At 40.1% G+C, this 17,601-nt stretch overlaps 2 protein-coding genes across 5 annotated transcripts; both read left to right on the top strand.

The window, feature by feature from the left end:
- Positions 1-2,977: 2,977 nt before the first annotated feature.
- Positions 2,978-6,976, top strand: LOC103706828 ((R,S)-reticuline 7-O-methyltransferase-like). The gene is made up of 2 exons (XM_008791074.4): positions 2,978-3,765; positions 5,112-6,976. The coding sequence occupies exons 1-2, from the start codon at positions 3,007-3,009 to the stop codon at positions 5,409-5,411; spliced, it is 1,059 nt and encodes a 352-aa protein (XP_008789296.4). The 5' UTR covers positions 2,978-3,006; the 3' UTR covers positions 5,412-6,976.
- Positions 6,977-7,121: 145 nt separating this feature from the next.
- LOC103706773 (putative potassium transporter 17) lies at positions 7,122-16,609 on the top strand. 4 transcript variants are annotated; one of them, XM_089928475.1, is made up of 8 exons: positions 7,122-7,353; positions 7,732-7,954; positions 13,486-13,722; positions 13,819-13,869; positions 13,956-14,216; positions 14,307-14,359; positions 14,436-14,805; positions 15,099-16,609. In XM_089928475.1, exons 1-8 carry the CDS (start codon positions 7,288-7,290, stop codon positions 15,944-15,946), a joined length of 2,109 nt encoding a protein of 702 aa, XP_089784601.1. In that variant the 5' UTR covers positions 7,122-7,287; the 3' UTR covers positions 15,947-16,609. The 4 variants fall into 4 exon arrangements, with proteins under 4 accessions (XP_089784601.1, XP_089784603.1, XP_089784604.1 ...); XM_089928477.1 differs by lacking the exon at positions 7,732-7,954; XM_089928478.1 differs by lacking the exon at positions 7,732-7,954 and having other exon boundaries at positions 13,455-13,722.
- Positions 16,610-17,601: the final 992 nt, after the last annotated feature.

Below are 17,601 nucleotides of genomic sequence, written 5' to 3'. Positions count from 1 at the left end.
CGAGTCTCCAGTAGTCAGGTACTCCTCATGATCTTTCTTTATCGCTCTCTTATGGTCGTTTGTATCCCACTCACCGTGCTTTTGCTTTAGCTATATTTTTCCATGTTAAACCTCGCACCTTTCAGCAGGTTGTTAAACATGTTCACTGGCGTGATGCCATGGCTACTGAGTCTTGAGCACTTGAGGAGAACAATACTTGGACAATCACTACTCTTCCCCCTAACAAGCATCCAGTCGGCTGCAAGTGGATTTATAAAATCAAGTACAAATCTAATAGCACTATTAGCATTACAAAGCTCGCTTAGTGGCCGAAGGTTATACTCAACAAGAAGGTTTTGACTACCATGACACATTTTCTTCTATAGCCAAATTAACTATTGTCCGATGTCTTCCGGCCATAGCAGCTATCAAGAATTGGGAGTTGCACCAACTTAATGTCAATAACGCCTTCCTTCATGGTGACCTCCATGAGGAAGTATACATGTCCCTTCCATCGGGTTTCTCTAGTAACGGGGAGCATCAGGTGTGTCGGCTCAACAAATCCCTTTATGGCTTGAAACAAGCCTCTCGGTAGTGGTTCTTTAAGTTTTCCAGCACTCTTCAAAAGCTAGTATCATTCGCACTCTTTATGTGTCTTCTCAGCATCAGATTGGTGATCTTTTCACAAAACTATTAGGTTCCGATCAATTTAATTTTCTCATCCGCAAGCTGGGTGTGCATAACATACACACTCCACCTTGAGGGGGAGTGTTAAAATATCATAGGCTGGCGGAGCAATGGCTAGCTATCCCAATGGCTAGCTATTCCAACAGCTACCTATTTCAAACTCTTGGGCTATTCCAATGGCTAGCTATTTCAAAGTCTTGTACTATTCCAATGCTCGCTATTCCAAACTCTTGTATATATATGGGACAAAGCATACATCAATAAAAGAACATCTTTTCTCCGATCTTAGTTTTCTTCACATTTATCATTTTAAATCAATGCATGTACGGTCCGAAATTTTGGCTGGTCAAAAAAGACGAGCTAATTAGTTGCATTCTTCAACAAAATGACCAGAAAACTTAAGGAGAGTTTTCAGTTTGATGACAAACTGATCTAAATCTAATAGACAGCTGAATTAATCAATAAATAATGCTATACGGAAAGCGACGCACCAGCAGTCTCTCGCACGGAATTTGAATAGCTGACTCTTAACGCCCTTTTGCACCATAATCCGACATCCTCTAGTTGAAACTGTAGAAACTGTCCAAAGGAGGAACTAAAACAGAGCTACCGGTCAGCTATGTTCTCTCAAAAGTCAAAACTCAGCTCCACCGTTAGGGTTATAAACAGGTCATATCAGACCAAGGCATGCTTGGTCCGATTTGATTCGGTTTCATATACAAGCCTTAACATTGGACACAGTGATGGGTCTACAGAAAATATTTTAGATCCACTGGGTTGTTTGAATCAGACTAGAATTAAGCACGGCCTCGACCTGGACCCAACCCAAAATATTTGGGTCTGGGTTGGGTCCGGATCAGGTTCAAGACTACATTTCTAACAAGATTTTATGAAAAGAAAATGCTCTTATTTTCGAATCATATTGAATTTTGACTACCACAATTAAACTTATTTGCTAACATTGTCAAAACTCCATAAATTAATATTTACCTAGAACAACAATTTTCTTCAAGAAGTTAATAACGTCAGCAACGGACTTTTCTAATGTAGTGAGATTCATTTGAGCGGTTTTCTCTTAACAAAATAAAGAAGAAATATTTTGGAAATTTTCGTCAGGTCAATTCAGATCGTGTTAGGTTGGATAACTGATAGCAAGCTCCAAAATAGACCCATATAGTGTATAGGTTGGGTCAAATCAAATTTTATGAACTCGACCTGGCCTTACAGGGCTTCAAGAATGTGTGGGGTCGAACGGGCCAGGTCGGATCCACGTATCAATAAGAGGGTGTAAGTTTGGGTGTTGCCATTAGCATGTGAAGTTGTTTTGTAGATAAACTTAGTACGTATAGTTTGAGACTTCTTATCTGCGGCTGCCGAGGGCCCAAGTCTTCGTCCATAAAGGTGGCGTTTTATCGGAAATGAAAGCAAGAACATATTCAACACCTACTCGCTTGTCTTCGGACTTCGTCTAAATCCACCGGCTAGCCGCCTTTCCTCCTCCTAATTTCCGCCGGCGTTTATCGGAATGCAATCCAGTCCTAATTTGGATTCGACCGTCGCCGCCTAAACAAAGATAAAATAGATAAAGTTCAGCTGAAAATGTCGTCTCCATGCTTACAAATCCACGAGGGTGCAGAAGTTTCATTGTTATATTACTACATGTTCTCATGGTTTCAAGTCCTGATTTGAATTCGACCCGTCACCTTAACAAAGATAAAATAGATAAAGTTCAACTGAAAATGGTGTGTCCATGCTTACAAGTCCTCCATCACAGAAGTTTCAATGTTATATTACCACATGATCACATGATTTATGACCACAACAACATCTAGCCGAGTGATTATTGGTTGAATTCGAACCGTTTAGCTGATGGACCAATCCAACCGCAGAGCAACATGCATAAATTAAGATGGCCAAACTAGCATATTATGCATGCTTCCATGCTTATTGCTTTGCGGTTAGGCTGGTGGATTTCATCCAACTAAATTATACCATCTAGCCCGAGTTGATTCAGGTGTGTTGGATCGCCCGGACACACTGTATGTCTGTGTTCCCATGCAGCCGATCTAAGTTGATGACATGGCAAATGCTGATTGGCTATGAGAGCATGTTTGTGATCTTAAAATTCCCAGAGCCAGCCAATATGAAGACTTGAGAGGATGGTTATAAAGGTCTCAACGATCCACATCAACCACGTACGACACCAACTTAAGCACGCAGTTTCAAAAGAATGCGAGCACACCTAACTGGAGTAATCGTCTCGTTAGCAGCGGTCAACAACAACCAAGGATGGCTTATTGCCACTATAAATAGAAAGCAGTACTGATAACCCTAGAAACCATGGCGATGAAGGAGGATCATTCAGTCCTAGAGGGCCAGACCTGGGTCTGGCAGACCATGCTGGCCTTTGCAGACTCCATGGTCCTCCGCTGCGCCGTGGAGCTCGGCATCGCCGACATCATCCACGAGCACGGAGAGCCCCTCTCCGTCCCCCGCCTCGCCTCCCTCCTCCCCTCCCCGCCACCCAATCCCACCTCCCTCCTCCGCATCATGCGCTTCCTCGCCCACAAGAAGATCTTCAGCACCCATTCCCACAGCGAGACAGGCGAGACCCTCTACGGCCTCACCCCGGCCTCCGGCGTCCTCGTCCGCTCCTCCGACCTCTCTCTCGTCCCCATGGTCCTCTTCGAGACGCACCCCCTCCCCGTCTTGGCATGGGGCAGCTTCACCGCCAGCGTCCGCCAGGGCGGCGCGCCGTACATCGTGGCGCACGGCATGGACATGCTGTTCGGGACCGCGGCGACGAACCCGGAGTTCAACGCGGTGTTCAACAGCGCGATGGCGTGCACTGCCAAGGGCACCCTCGACGCCGTCATCTCCGCGTACAAGGATGGGTTCGCGGGCTTGGGCTCGCTTGTGGACGTCGGCGGGGGGACCGGGGCGACGCTGGGGGCGATTCTGAAGTTGCACCCTGGCATCAAGGGGATCAACTTCGATCTGCCGCATGTCATCGGGGGTGCGCCAGAGTACCCCGGCGTAACGCACGTCGCCGGGGATATGTTTAAAACCATCCCTCCGGCGGATGCCGTGTTCATGAAGGTAAGGTGGAAATCTAGGATGAGCAAAATGCTGGCTACCGTAACTAAGTATAATCACTCAAGAAAAAGTTGATGAATAGAATATAACTGCTAATGGTAACTCGGAAAGAGGCAGCTATCTTCCACCGTTCAGGTTGCTTCATTGTGCGGCATAACTCACAATGCAAATCCATGAGAATCAAAAGGATGGGTAAATTATAGAGATGAAAGTGGATCCGAATCTATCCGGATAAGGATAGAAATTTGAACATTCGACTAATATCCGTATCCATATTCATATCCGTCAAAAAAAAATAGATGTAGATATAGATAAACACATATCCGATGCATATCCGAATATCTGATTCTATTTGTAACACTATTTAATTTTATATGGCACTTATGAACTTTTAAAAGAACCATATTAACATGCAATTAACTTGAGATTTATCACCATTTAGTAATATCTTTGATTCTCTGATCATAAAGTTTACATAATCCAATTTATATGCATATTTAAATCCATATTTTTGGTATTTAATTCGGACTCGTATCCGCTTAAAACAAATATGGATGTAAATTTTGTATCTGACTAATATCCATACAATCAATATACAATCTGATTTCAACCCTAGTAAATAGAGGGGTTGTATCTTTTCCATGGAAGAAAGAGTTGCCTTCCTCCACAATTCTATAGTTGGATGATCTGCTGGTCACTTTGAGATCTACGCAAACGAGGGATGGTGGTGTTCGGATCACTTTCAGATTTGTGCACTGGTTGATTCAATAATGAATTTGCATGAAAAAAGGTACGAGACCATCTAGTCCGCAGCCCCATTAGCCTTTTTGAACACGTGACCAATCATTGCCTGGATATCCAGTAGTTCAAATGGTCAACAACATGTGAGCCCTCATTAACCGGATATTTTGTCCTCATCATTCTTTATATCTCATAGCAGGACCCAGTACCAAAATTGTACATTAATCCTGTCCCTTACCTACCCTTTTATTGGTCGGCAAGACTTCACCTCAATTAGTTAGTAGTCTTGAGCTCTAAGGATTTTGCAAACCATCATTGGCAATCTAAACTCTAAAGTCTCACGCACGTCCACAAACACCACATACCATTCCAAGCCTCTCACATGTCTATCATCAGATCAACCATTGCAATGAGCGCAGCTCAAACCATCAAATGTAATGCATTGACCTGAGTCCCTCTGCATGCATTTGGCTTAACTTTTGTTCCATTAGTTATGATAGCTATCTTTGTTTTAACTCCAAATAATTGAGACAAGGCTTCATCATTATGGAATAACAATTATTTGATACGAGATACTGATTTGTTCTTCCCTCTCTTCTCTGTTGAAGACGGTGATGCACTGCTTTGGAGATGAGGAGTGCGAGAAGGTCTTAAGGAACTGCCGAAGTGTGATCCCACAGAAGACTGGGAAGGTCATAATTGTGGACGTAGTATTATATCCTTATGACGATAGCCCACTGGGAGACATACGGGCGAAATTTGACATGCTGATGTTTGCCTACACCTCAACCGGAAAGGAAAGGACTGAAGAGGAGTGGAAGAAGCTTCTGAAAGCTAGCGGCTTTCCTCGGTGGAACATTATTAGAATTCCGGCCATATGGTCCATTATTGAAGCATTTCCTGAGTAACTGCTCATTTCGAACATAGTTTATTGGGCTTCTAGCCTCAACCATGTATTACTTGGTGCCAGAAAAACTAAAATCCATCTTTGGAAGCTGATGTATGAAATAAAGCAGCTCGATTGCTTTTCTAATTATTTCAACTTGCTTGTAATGTTCCACTTATCTAAAATGTACAACGTGATAATGGCGACAGTCCTCTCCACGTTCCACTACACTAACAACCTCTAGGTGGTGGGGATTTCCATCGGCACTACCTTCCTTTGCGAGGGCATCTTTTGCATCCTCATCTACAGCACCTCCACCTACAAATCCCCACCTCCTCCTCAGTCACCACAACTAAGGATGTGCATGGTTGGATTCGATTGTTTTAGGGTTATTTTTGGAAGCAAACCAACTTAAATTGGTTTTCTAAAATCAAAATTGAAACCAGACTGACCGACCAAAAAAAACCAGTTCAAACTAACCCAAAAAATTTGGCACGGTTCGGTTTATCTTGTTGATATTTAATCAATTGGGCTGCATGAGCTAGGTTAAGTTTAGATATAAATTTTTTTTTTTATATAGGATTGATGTTCAATAGGCTAAAATAAATTGGCAGGCTAAGTCTAAACATATAAAAAATTAAATTAAAATATATATGTATGTGTGTATATATATACACACACACAAATAGATGGGCCAGGTCGGATTGGATAGATTTGAATATATATATTTATAAACGCAAATAAGTTGGGTCGGGTCGGGTCGATTTAAATATATATACTTATATACACATGATAGGTCGAGTCGGATCCGTTGACTCGAATCGGTTTGAATAGGTTTTCTAAAAATTCAAACCAAAACTAAATTATTTTTTTGGTTCAAGGCTTCTTTAAACCAATACCAAATCGACTTAAAAAAACCGATATAGACTGAATCGAAGAGACTGGTTTATATCAAGTTTATGGTTTGGCCATATTTTTCTGCACACCTTAAGTTGCGACCGTTAATGCCGCTGCTAGAGCCCCCACCACCTCATCCAAAAAGTCCTCCTTCTGAGCAAAGAAGATGTACCAGGCCGAGACCGACCTCAATGAGTTCACCTGCAAGCTCTCCCTCTCCAAGAAAGGGTGACTTCTTGCCGATCCCCTTGGTGATGAAAATAAGCCATCGAGGGCTCCAAAAAATCGATCGATTCCACCCATAGTCCTATATCTTGATTTATTAAAAATGAGAAAAAAAATATGTATTCTTTTGATAATTTTTCTCAATTTTTCTGCTATTTTTAATTTAGTTTTTACATTTTTTACAATTTTTAAAAAATAAAACTTATATTCTATCAAAACGGTCCGAGCACAATTATGTGATCCAAAAGCAGTTTTTTATTTATTTATTTATTTATTTATTATTATTATTATTATTATTTTTGTTTGAAAAAGGCAATTCATGTAGCTCTAATCCCCAACCAACCAGAAGATCCCTGCCGGCCCAGCTATTTGAGCTGATGGGGCAGTTTAGCCATCAGCCGTGGTCGCGTCATCGGATGCCCATCCCACGGTCTCATCAACCCTGCGGGCCCCATTTGAAACCAATATACACGTGTCAGTTATGAAATCGGGGAGTATCAGCAATTCCTACTCAGAGCCAGACACCAAGAACCAAATCCGTTCCCCCTGTTTCCCCAGTGCCGGGGCGGAAGGACCTTCATTCTCCCTCGGCTCTTTTTTTTTTCTTCCTCTGTTTTCCGTTTCCTTCGCCGGGACCGCCACCACGTGGGACCGGACTCTGTGGTGGCGCGCGGCACCTCCTCATTGGCGCCGACGCTTTTATAAATCCCCTCGCGGACCGCGGCGACTCCTCGCCCGCCCCCGACGACTTCTATCCCTCCCGTTATTCTAATCCGATGGATTTGGAGCTCCAGACGGCCAACGGCCACCACTCTGGATTCAGCCATGCAGACGAGAGTGATGTGAGTGATGAGAATTTTAATGCTGTCTATACTTGGAATTTCGTGGTTATTGCCTTTTTTTTAATCTGTGTTTTACCTCCTATAATCCCTATATTCTTTTTGATATCTTTTTTGATTTTGTGTTCTTAGTTGATGGAAGAAAGTGGTGTTTGTTATGCGTTCTAGATTCCGTTACATATAAGGCAATATTTCAATTGGAATATTTCTATTTCTTGTAATGTCTTCCAATTGTAATCAATTTTGATAGATAGAGAGGTCTGTTTGCTAAATAATTTTAAATATTTCAGATGATTCCTTGATGCGCTCTATTCTATGCTGTTTCTTTAGTTTTTGCTTGGTCATAAGTTCTTAGTAATTCGATCTCTTGGGTCCGGGCAGAAGAGTGGCAAATGGAGGGACATAATTCTTGCATACAGGACGCTTGGAGTTGTTTTTGGTGGCCTCGTTACTTCTCCTCTCTACGTTTACCCGTCGATGAACTTGGAGTCTCCGACGGAAGAGGACTACTTGGGGATCTACAGCATCATATTTTGGACTCTTACTCTGATTGGGGTTGTTAAGTATGTTTGCATTGCTCTGAATGCTGATGACCATGGTGAAGGTATGTGCAGCGTTTGCTTTCTCTTTGCTGAAATGGGAAGATACTGCTTTGGTTTTGCTTCTACTTTGATCTTACTTCCCTTGTCTTTTTGTGTGACATGGTTCCCGGACACCATGTTCGGTTTTCCTGCTGTTTTCTTGCTTGAATTGTAAGTGCAGGCAATTCGGAAACTTATGTCGACCTTTTCCATGGTCTGGAGTGGTACAGATACTCAGCTGAGTAGGTATAGGAGTCATGTAGAGGGAGGTTTATTCTTTGTTTGCATTATAGAGTAGAGGTCTTATTAAATAGTTGGAACTTTTGCCTCTGTTTGAATCATGGGCAAGAAACTTTAGTGCAATATGCAACGGCAACATGGCCTATGTGGAAGGAAAAGATGATTCTTACAGAGCATAAATATTACAATTTTTTGAAGGGAGAAATTCGGTAGGAATCTCATTTTTGGCTTGTTTTGCATAAAGAGGACAAATGATTTCTTTATATGATTTTTTTTTTCTTATAATAAGAGATAGAGACATTTTGCATCTTTATATTGTATGTAATAAAGTGAAAGGGAGCTGGAAATTAATGCTTGAAGAGCACCCATATATGAGGTGAATTTGGTTATCATGAGCAATAAAGTGAAATACGATGTTTAGATCTGAAGGCTGAAATAGTGTAAATCACATAACAGAGGAGGATGGGAAGCATGGAATATTTATTGAACTTTGCAGCTAAGGGAGAAGGAAGAAACTGATGCGCCGAGTTATCTAGGAAAATATTGTAACTACTGGCAGCACAAACTCCAGTTCCCATAGATTAGTCAACCTATATTTTATTTCATGCGATTATAACTATTGACCAAATAATAATAAAACAAGATAGTGCTATGGTTGTCTATCATATATGCAAATTACATGGTAATCTTGAGATTGTTTTGATCGAGCACACTATGATGAGGATACCTGTATAAATAGTTTCGGATCATCATACACTTTTTCACTATAATTCATTATGGTTTGGCCCAGGCTCCTAATGCCAAGATCTGATCTTAACCTCATCTGATAATCAGTTGTATGTGCTGCTCATTGACACCCCTTGTGATTTATGATATATTATCTTTATAAGATAATGCTTGTGGTGATAATTGAAACAAACTTCAAGAAAATACTAATGCAAGGGAGGGGACCTGCGGATGTAAAAAGTTAAATGAGTAGCAGCTTGAAACAATGGTTGTCTAGAAGACTCAATTATACATTTATGCTAACTTCGTAGTGAAGATAAACTTAACTTTTACTACAATGGAGAATTAACACCATTTTTATTAGTTGATATTATCAATATTTTCTACTTCAATAGAAAAAGACATGGAGTTAAAATTTGAATAAGATTAGCACTTCAGGAGGAGGCTCAGATAAATCTGCCACAATAATATGGTCTGGTAGTAAGTGCGACAATACTCTACTTTGAGCACCAAAGTGGTCTCATTAAAAGTTCAGCGACTCAAAAGTAAGAACTTCTAATATGTAGATTGGGTGTTGGGATGTCAAAATTTCCTGTCAATAACGTAACTAGTTTGGATTGTAGTCCAATTACCTATCCGGCTCAAAGGAGTCTCTGTCTGGAATAAATCATGCATTCCTGTGTGGTATCTAATTTTTAATGATACTAACTCATTATAAACACAGTAACATTTGAGATTCAGGTCTGAAGATTAAGAAATGAAGCTTTCATGAATAAATTATTTGTCATCTGGTAAACATGACAAGTCATCTTCTGGCATTCAATGCACATAATCACGTTTCTCATACATCTCTAAATACAAAGGTTTATTACTGTCAGTGAGTCTATCATGATTTATTTGGCATTTCTCTGATATCTTAGATCCAGCTCCATGAATTTCTTGCCTGCCAAACTATGTGCATCAAAATCCCTAACTTGGAAGAAGATATCACAATTTAGGTTTCTTTTAGGGTGAAGTAAAGCCTTTTGTTGCTCTCACTCTCCAGTTTCACAGGGTTCTTTTGGTTTGGCTGGGGGTTTTCATTTTGGTTCTCGTTGAAGGTTTTTTTAAAGTTCTTGCACTTAGGTCTTAATGGATTGGGTGGTTTTGGTCCAACTAGTTTGTCAGGTCTTCCTTGTCCTTGTACTAGGTTAACCTTAGACCTCATCTTATTGTTCTGCTCTTTAATCATGTTGCCTTTTCGCTCTAGGATAGTTGGAGGCTTGGGTTAAGGTTAATTCTACTTGCCTATGGGTAAGGATCTTGGCATACTTTGACCATGAAGGTTGGAGACTCTATGTGAGGTAAGATACCTTACAGTCCTCACTCCAGATTATTTTCATAACCTCTACTCTTATTGGTGGTTCTTGAGAGTCATGGATTGGGTCATTGGCAAACTTTTCAACTACAGTCATATACTAGGAGGATGTGGAGGCAGTGAACTTGCAAAATTGGTACCCTCTCGGCCATACTTTTTGCCTCAAGAGCATCCCACAACTCCTTGACACTTTTGGTTGGACAATACATGTCATGAAGTGGTTCAACAGTGCACTTAGGATTCAGTGATGGCAGTGGAAGTAAATTTCCTGGTTTTTTTTTTATGGACAATTTGGTTCTCTTAATATAATTCTCAAATGTGGAAGTAGATGGTGAAGGGATAATGCTGCACCTATCAGACTTCATTGTAGATATGGTATCTATTGTGCTGGAGATAAGTTATAAGGTAGTGGGCCAATACTTAAAAAAGAAGGGGAAAAAAGCCTGGCCTGGGTGGAAGTGCATAAGTTGCTGTCCTGGGGGCTCTATTGCCCCTGTGTGCAGGTGGTGCGGTAATGACTCCCAAGATACAACCACCCACTTGATCTGACTACTCCAGTTGGTATGGCTTCCACGGAGAAAATCTGAGCCAGTATACTTCTTTACCCAAGGACTGAATATGAGGAAAAGAAAGTTGATGCTGAAAATAGATGTTGGATTAATAGGTGAGAAGAGGAGTAAAAGAATTGAGAGAATAGGAACAAAATCTTGCTTCCCTTTGTGCTTTCTGGGAGCTTGAATATTGTGGAGAGTCGGTTCTCACCAGTCCCTTGGTTGCATATTTATAGCCTTGTGAGCTCCCTTGCTTGCTGCCAGTTTGTCTAGACCATATGCAGCTGGTAACAGCAAGCCCAGTGGTCACTAGCTGCCCCAGTGGCTGGTTAGGGCTGTTAACAGCAACTGCAATATATGCTGCAGGGTGATGGATAGAAGCTAATCAAATAAAATAAAAGGTTAAAGAGGCCTGCTTGTACTTGCCTATGCCATGCTCTAGCACCACATTTTCATGAGAGTGGATAATAATCATCACAAGTTCCATAGTTGTGGCTTCAATATAGCTCTCATATCGGTGAGTCCTTCAAGGATGCTCCTAACCAGCACCATGATGAATTCTGCCTAAGAGATTAACTCATCCTATTCCATAACATATATGAATCCTACCATCTTGTAAATAGGGAACAGAAGCTCCATGGTTGCTGCTCTCAATTTATTCACAAAACCAATTTCTTTTTCCATTTTTTTTTGTTATAAGAACTGCTCAGGTTGTATGCTGGTGTTAGAGTTTGTGTTAGAATAGCTCAACTCCATGTTAAAGTCCTTTTATGGAATGCCATAACTAATACATGCGTAGGTCATTTGTGTGCAGTTAACTAACTAGATAATGTAGTTCTGAGCATTTCTTCAAGAATTCTCCATTAAGCATATTTCTTTTTATTTGGCTGGTGAGATTTTGGTTGTTGAAACTCTTATTTGATTAGGTGACTTTAACTTGGAGGCTCAAGGGCCTGGTGTAATTTCTTGATCTTTTTTAGAAGAAAGTAGTTTTCTAATAGAAGAAAGGAGTTTTATAAGTACTTTATAGGTCACCTCTAGTTGGCTCTATTTTACCTCAGAAACAAAGATTGTTGAAATGTTGATTTTGATTTTATATGTTATGAATATTTCAATGTTAAGTAAACACGTAGCACTGGTGCCTAAGTTTCTATGAAGTTTGTTCAATAATTAATTTCAAGGCACCTAAATTAGAGATATTTATCTATTATACATAATTTTAGAACACATATGGGAAGAGCTGGTTATGCCCTGTTCATGGTAAACATGGTGGATCATCCAGGCTGATGGTCCAGAGCATTCATTGCATTTTACATATCCTTTGACACATGTAGAGCAAGATAAATGTGGTTAGAAATTTGGAATAGTTCCCAACCATCATTTGAGACAAGTCCTATGTTATTGAGGAACTGTCATTTAATGTTCAAGTAAGATTTCTTTTTTTAATGCATTTGGACATTGTGAATCAAAATGAACTGTTAGGGTTATCAAATTGGATATCGCATCATGTATCTTGACTAGATGATATAACTAAGTTGGTGATGACTTGAAACATTAACCCAAGCCTACACTATGTTACCCAGTGAATGGTTCTTTCAATTGAGAAACTTGTATTTCATGTCACATATTATTTTAAGGAAATAGAAGAAGTCACAGCACTTTAGTAATAGTGTCCTGATCTAATCTGGCACTTGGGATGGATGAGAGTTGAAATGTCATTACTTGCAGCGGACTGTACTTTAACAGCTGAAATTTTGTGCCTATTGTTGACATCTCTGGTTGATGAAAAAGGGATGCCTTTTTCAGGATGCATGGAATTTTATGCATTGTAAGTTTATACATTTCTTGGAATGTTGTGATTCGTCATGCCTAACCTATTCAGTTCGGGGATAGTACAGAATAAAGCAGAATAAGTTACTCCTATACTTGCTATATTCTGCCTAATGGCCACTTCTATAGTTTTGCTTCAGAAGATTGGTGGAGGGATAAGGAGGATTCTTAGAAAAGCATTTTACGCAATAATTCCGCTTAACCTGGACAAAACTATTTTTTTAGAATGGTAGAATAAATTTATTCCAGTTTATGCTGCCATCTTTCCCATGTTATTCCAGTTATTCCACCTAACCTGGATATAACATTCCTGAACTAGATAGGGCTGAAGTGTAAAAAAGTGCCACCGCTCTGAACTTGTAGAAATTGATGTGTAAGTTCTTGCATAATTTATCTGCTTGTGAGTATCCTTCTAAAACTGCTGAACAAATGCACTCGACATTTTGACAGTTTTGACCTCTTGTTCAGTTGGATGGACCCACTTTTGCTAGTAACCAAGTCACTATTGTAGCTTGTGATTTTGTCATTGTTGAATACCTGAACTTTTTGTTTTCATCAGATAGTAGATTTTGTTCTTTTATCCATGCCATCTAATTGAATCTTTTTCTATTTAGAAACCATGTGTCTCTGATCTACCACTTACCATGCAAATATTAAATGATTTGAAGGGATTAGCATCACATGTTCATACTTCGATTTACATTTTTATTATAATATCAGCACCATCAGTTTACTGCAATTTTTTCAGAAATATTTTAAAAAATGATTTGTTAATCCTGTAAGTTGGGATTTTCTACTTACTATTCCTTTCCCTTACAGTTGCTGAGTTGCTTGAAATGACAAATTGCAGGAGGCACTTTTGCTCTATATTCTTTACTCTGTAGGCACACCAATATCGGCATCCTTCCATCAAAAAGAGCAATGGCAGATCTTTCACATTCTAACCAGTTAATGAGCAAAGAAAAGCAAAGTAGGCTGGGAAAATTCCTTGAGCGTAGCATCACTGCACGAAGAATTGTGCTATTCATTGCAATGCTAGGGATGTGTATGCTCATCGGAGATGGCATACTTACACCTGCTATTTCAGGTACTTGTTGCACACTCTGTTATGCTGCATATGCTTATGCTGGCAATGCCAAATACCTCAGATTTTTATTTTTTCACATATCGTTGATTGTGCCAGTGTTATCAGCAATGGATGGACTGAAAGGACCTTTCCCTTCTGTTCACAAATGTATGTTAGTGAACAAATACAGTACACTCTTTTGTCAACACTGCTTCCTTCTCATTTTGTCAGTCTGTAACATTCTATTCTTGCAGCTGCTGTGGAAGCCTTGTCTGCTGTGGTCTTGATTGTTTTATTTCTGTTGCAAAAGTTTGGCACTTCTCGAGTTAGCTTCCTCTTTTCCCCTATCATGGGCGCCTGGACTTTCACCACCCCAATTATAGGTGTATACAGCTTCTTACGATACTACCCTGGCATATTTAAAACCTTGTCACCACATTATATAGTCTCTTTCTTTCTGAGGAAAGGAAAGGCGGGCTGGCAACTGCTTGGAGGCACTGTTCTATGCATTACAGGTGTTTTCCACCTTCAATCATTTTGTCTCCACAGAACAAGTGTGTGAAATATTTTGTTGTATGTCACTCTTCTTTCTGCTCATATTTCAGGTGCGGAAGCTATGTTTGCAGATCTCGGTCATTTCAACAAAAAGTCTATTCAGGTATTTAAGTAAGCATAAAATAGGATATCATCTTGCATAGTTTGGAGATTCTTATACAATCACTTATTCTGTGCAGATAGCCTTCCTTTTCAGCATATACCCTTCATTAGTCCTCACATATGCTGGGCAAACAGCATATCTTATCAAACACCTTGATGATCACAGTGATGGGTTTTACAAGTTCGTGCCAGGTCCAGTCTATTGGCCCATGTTTATCATTGCAACACTGGCAGCAATTGTTGCAAGCCAATCCTTAATATCTGCAACATTTTCTGTTATTAAGCAATCAGTAGTCCTTGATTATTTTCCACGTGTTAAGGTGGTTCACACTTCGCAGTACAAAGAAGGCGAAGTCTACTCTCCGGAAACCAATTACATTCTCATGTTTCTCTGTGTTGCTGTCATACTTGGTTTCGGTGATGGAAACAGCATTGGAAATGCTTTTGGTATGGCTAACTAATAATTTGTTCTTTCTACTTAGTTGTATTTTGAACTTTATATTAATGTTATAATTAATATTTTTTTCTTGCCCCTCTTTTTTCACCGGGATGGGGGAGAGGGGGTGGGGGGTTGGGTGATGAAGATGGTACTTGAGAATGCCACCTTCTGGTTTGATCCTGAAATCACTCCCCAGCACATGAAATGATGATATCTGTGCCAACCAACTGGCCTTAAGTTGCATTGGGAAAGTTCTCTATTAATTTTCATATCGATATTAACCCATACTATTTTGCTGCAGGTGTCGTTGTTATACTTGTCATGCTCATAACAACAATTCTATTGACTCTGGTCATGATCATCATTTGGAGAACGCCACTTATCCTTGCTGTCTTGTACTTTGTATCCTTTTCCATTCTAGAAGGGGCATATGTGAGTGCTGTTTTCATTAAGTTTGTGGAAGGAGGATGGCTTCCTTTTGCAGTTTCCACTATCCTTGCATCTATAATGTTTGGGTGGTATTATGGGAGGCAAAGAAAGCTTGAGTATGAAATGACTAACAAAATAACTCTGGAATGCCTTGGCAAGCTCTTGGCAAGGTCTGATATCCAAAGAGTTCCAGGTTTATGCTTCTTTTACAGCAATATACAGGATGGATTGACTCCAATACTTGGACACTACATACAGAATATGCGCTCTCTCCATAAAGTTACAATCTTTACCACTCTCAGACACTTGTTGGTGGCCAAAGTCGCTCCAAATGAGAGAATCATCATCAGGAAATTCGGGCCTGATGGGATATACGGGTGCATGGTTCAATATGGATATGCTGACTCCCTTAACCCTGAGGAAGATGACCTTGTGACCCAAGTTACTAATAGCTTGCGAGCACATATTGAGATGAACTCAGATGGTTTGTCACCTGTTTCTATTGCGGAGGAGATCTTACAACTGGAGGCAGCAAAATCAGTTGGTGTGGTGCACATTCGGGGCAAGACAAGGTTTGACATTGGTAGAGAAACCAGCCGGTTTGATAGGATCTTGCTAGGATTCTATGAGTTTCTGCACAGCAACTGTAGATCTGCACTTCCTACTCTGGCAGTACCACTTCAACAGAGAATGGAGATTGGCATGCTCTACAAGGCTTGAATGATAGTACAGAATGTTAACCTTCTATTTATTCGGTATGTGATGCAAGCTTTTCAGCTTACTGGTAATCTGAGTGAACGATGATACTTAATATAGTCCATGCACTTGAGTACTGATCTAAACTGCATACAAATGCCTTGACCTTTTCGGTGTTTTAGCATCTGTGATAGCATATAACCAAGTTGAATTCATATATTTACTTGGCAAGTTTGGGTTGGATGCTATTCTACATAGAATGAACGCTCATTTACCTGTGAAATATGGATATCCTGGTTTACAGTTGTGGGGCACTTCAGAGTTAGAACTAAAGAAACTTATGCAGAGGTTTTGTAACAACTGAGGACCTCACCCAAAATAACTAGCCGGAAGGTATTATTTGTGTTTCTTGATTCTGTATAAGCATCTAAGATCTATCCAGCGAATAACCGATGTGGGTCTAAACATATGTCCGCACGGGTCCTCACATAGTTCCTTCGTTTAAGCCCTGACGTCCTAGTCAGGCTAAGAGTTCAAATCCATTCAAATCTAATCACAAACACCACGATCGGCTTGTGGTCAGTCTCAATGGATATGTGTTGCAGTGTTCTCTAATCCACATAGGTTGTAAGCTAGATCTGCTCTGATACCATTTGATACAATCTAGGACCTCGCCCAAAATGGCTAGCTGGAAGGTATTACTTAGGTTCCTTAATTCTGTATAAGTATCCAAGATCTACTCAGTGAATAACCGATGTGAGACTAAACACACGCCCGCACGAGTTCTCACATACTCCCTCCCTTCAAACCCTAACGTTCTCGTCATGTTAAAGGTTCAAATCCATTCAAATATAATCACAAGCACTACGATAGACCTGGGGTCAGCCTCTATGAACATGTACTACAGTATCCTCTAATCCACATAGGCTATGGGCTAAGTCCGTTATGAGACCATTTGTAACAACTCAAGACCTCACTCATAATGGCTAGCTGGAAGGTATTATTTGGGTTCCTTGATCCTGTATAAGTACTCAAAATCTCCTCATTAAATAACCGATGTGGAACTAAACACACGCCCCCACAGGTCCTTACAAGTTTCTAGCTCTGTTCTTTCCTTTCCTAACATGCCAATGTTGAGGAGATTAAAGCAAATGTTAGTTACATATCGAGGCATTACCTTGCTGATCATGAAGGAGAGGTTTAACTTTGTCTGTTTTGGCATCAGACTTGGTTCCTATTCTCGAGTTAGTCTAAACGGTTGGCTTCTAACCTTACATTACTAAACCTGGAAATGAATTTATATGCAATTTCTATTGTCTCTTTTGGCCCTTCATTTTTTCAGAAACAGGCAACGTATTGTCCTCTAAGGTGGAATCTTCTTGTTTTATAGTGTGTTTCTGCTAGTGCTCACACACAGTTATACATCATTCCTTGCTGTAAGAGTTCATGAAGCAGCAGGATTGCCATTCAAGTTGTCCATTTTTGAATTGTTTTATGACATATATTTGGTCAATGAACCTTGTATCATTCGGCTGCAGGTTGCCCATTTTTTGTTAAATATTATCGACGTCCATGAGATTTTCCTTACCGTATCATACGTGTATTAGCATAACATCATTAAATGATTTTATCTTGCAAGTAGGTGCTATTTTGGCACATCTCCTACCATTTTATTAGAC

The sequence above is a fragment of the Phoenix dactylifera genome, chromosome 18 (genome assembly GCF_051530095.1).
Source record: "Phoenix dactylifera cultivar Ajwa chromosome 18, Ajwa_hap1_PhDact_Kaust_v1.1, whole genome shotgun sequence".
Classification (NCBI taxonomy): Eukaryota; Viridiplantae; Streptophyta; class Magnoliopsida; order Arecales; family Arecaceae; genus Phoenix; species Phoenix dactylifera.
The sequence above is the reverse complement of the archived record's forward strand: the minus strand, read 5'-3'. Positions and strand labels throughout refer to the sequence as shown.

Bases quoted from the DNA above. Each gene is read 5' to 3' on its own strand.
- LOC103706773 (XM_089928475.1), top strand. From the start codon at position 7,288: ATGGATTTGGAGCTCCAGACGGCCAACGGCCACCACTCTGGATTCAGC. The intron at 7,955-13,485 runs GTATGTGCAGCG...GACAAATTGCAG, and splicing joins TGCTGATGACCATGGTGAAG to GAGGCACTTTTGCTCTATAT. The intron at 14,217-14,306 runs GTGTTTTCCACC...CTCATATTTCAG, and splicing joins CACTGTTCTATGCATTACAG to GTGCGGAAGCTATGTTTGCA.
- LOC103706828 (XM_008791074.4), top strand. From the start codon at position 3,007: ATGGCGATGAAGGAGGATCATTCAGTCCTAGAGGGCCAGACCTGGGTC. The intron at 3,766-5,111 runs GTAAGGTGGAAA...TCTCTGTTGAAG, and splicing joins CGGATGCCGTGTTCATGAAG to ACGGTGATGCACTGCTTTGG.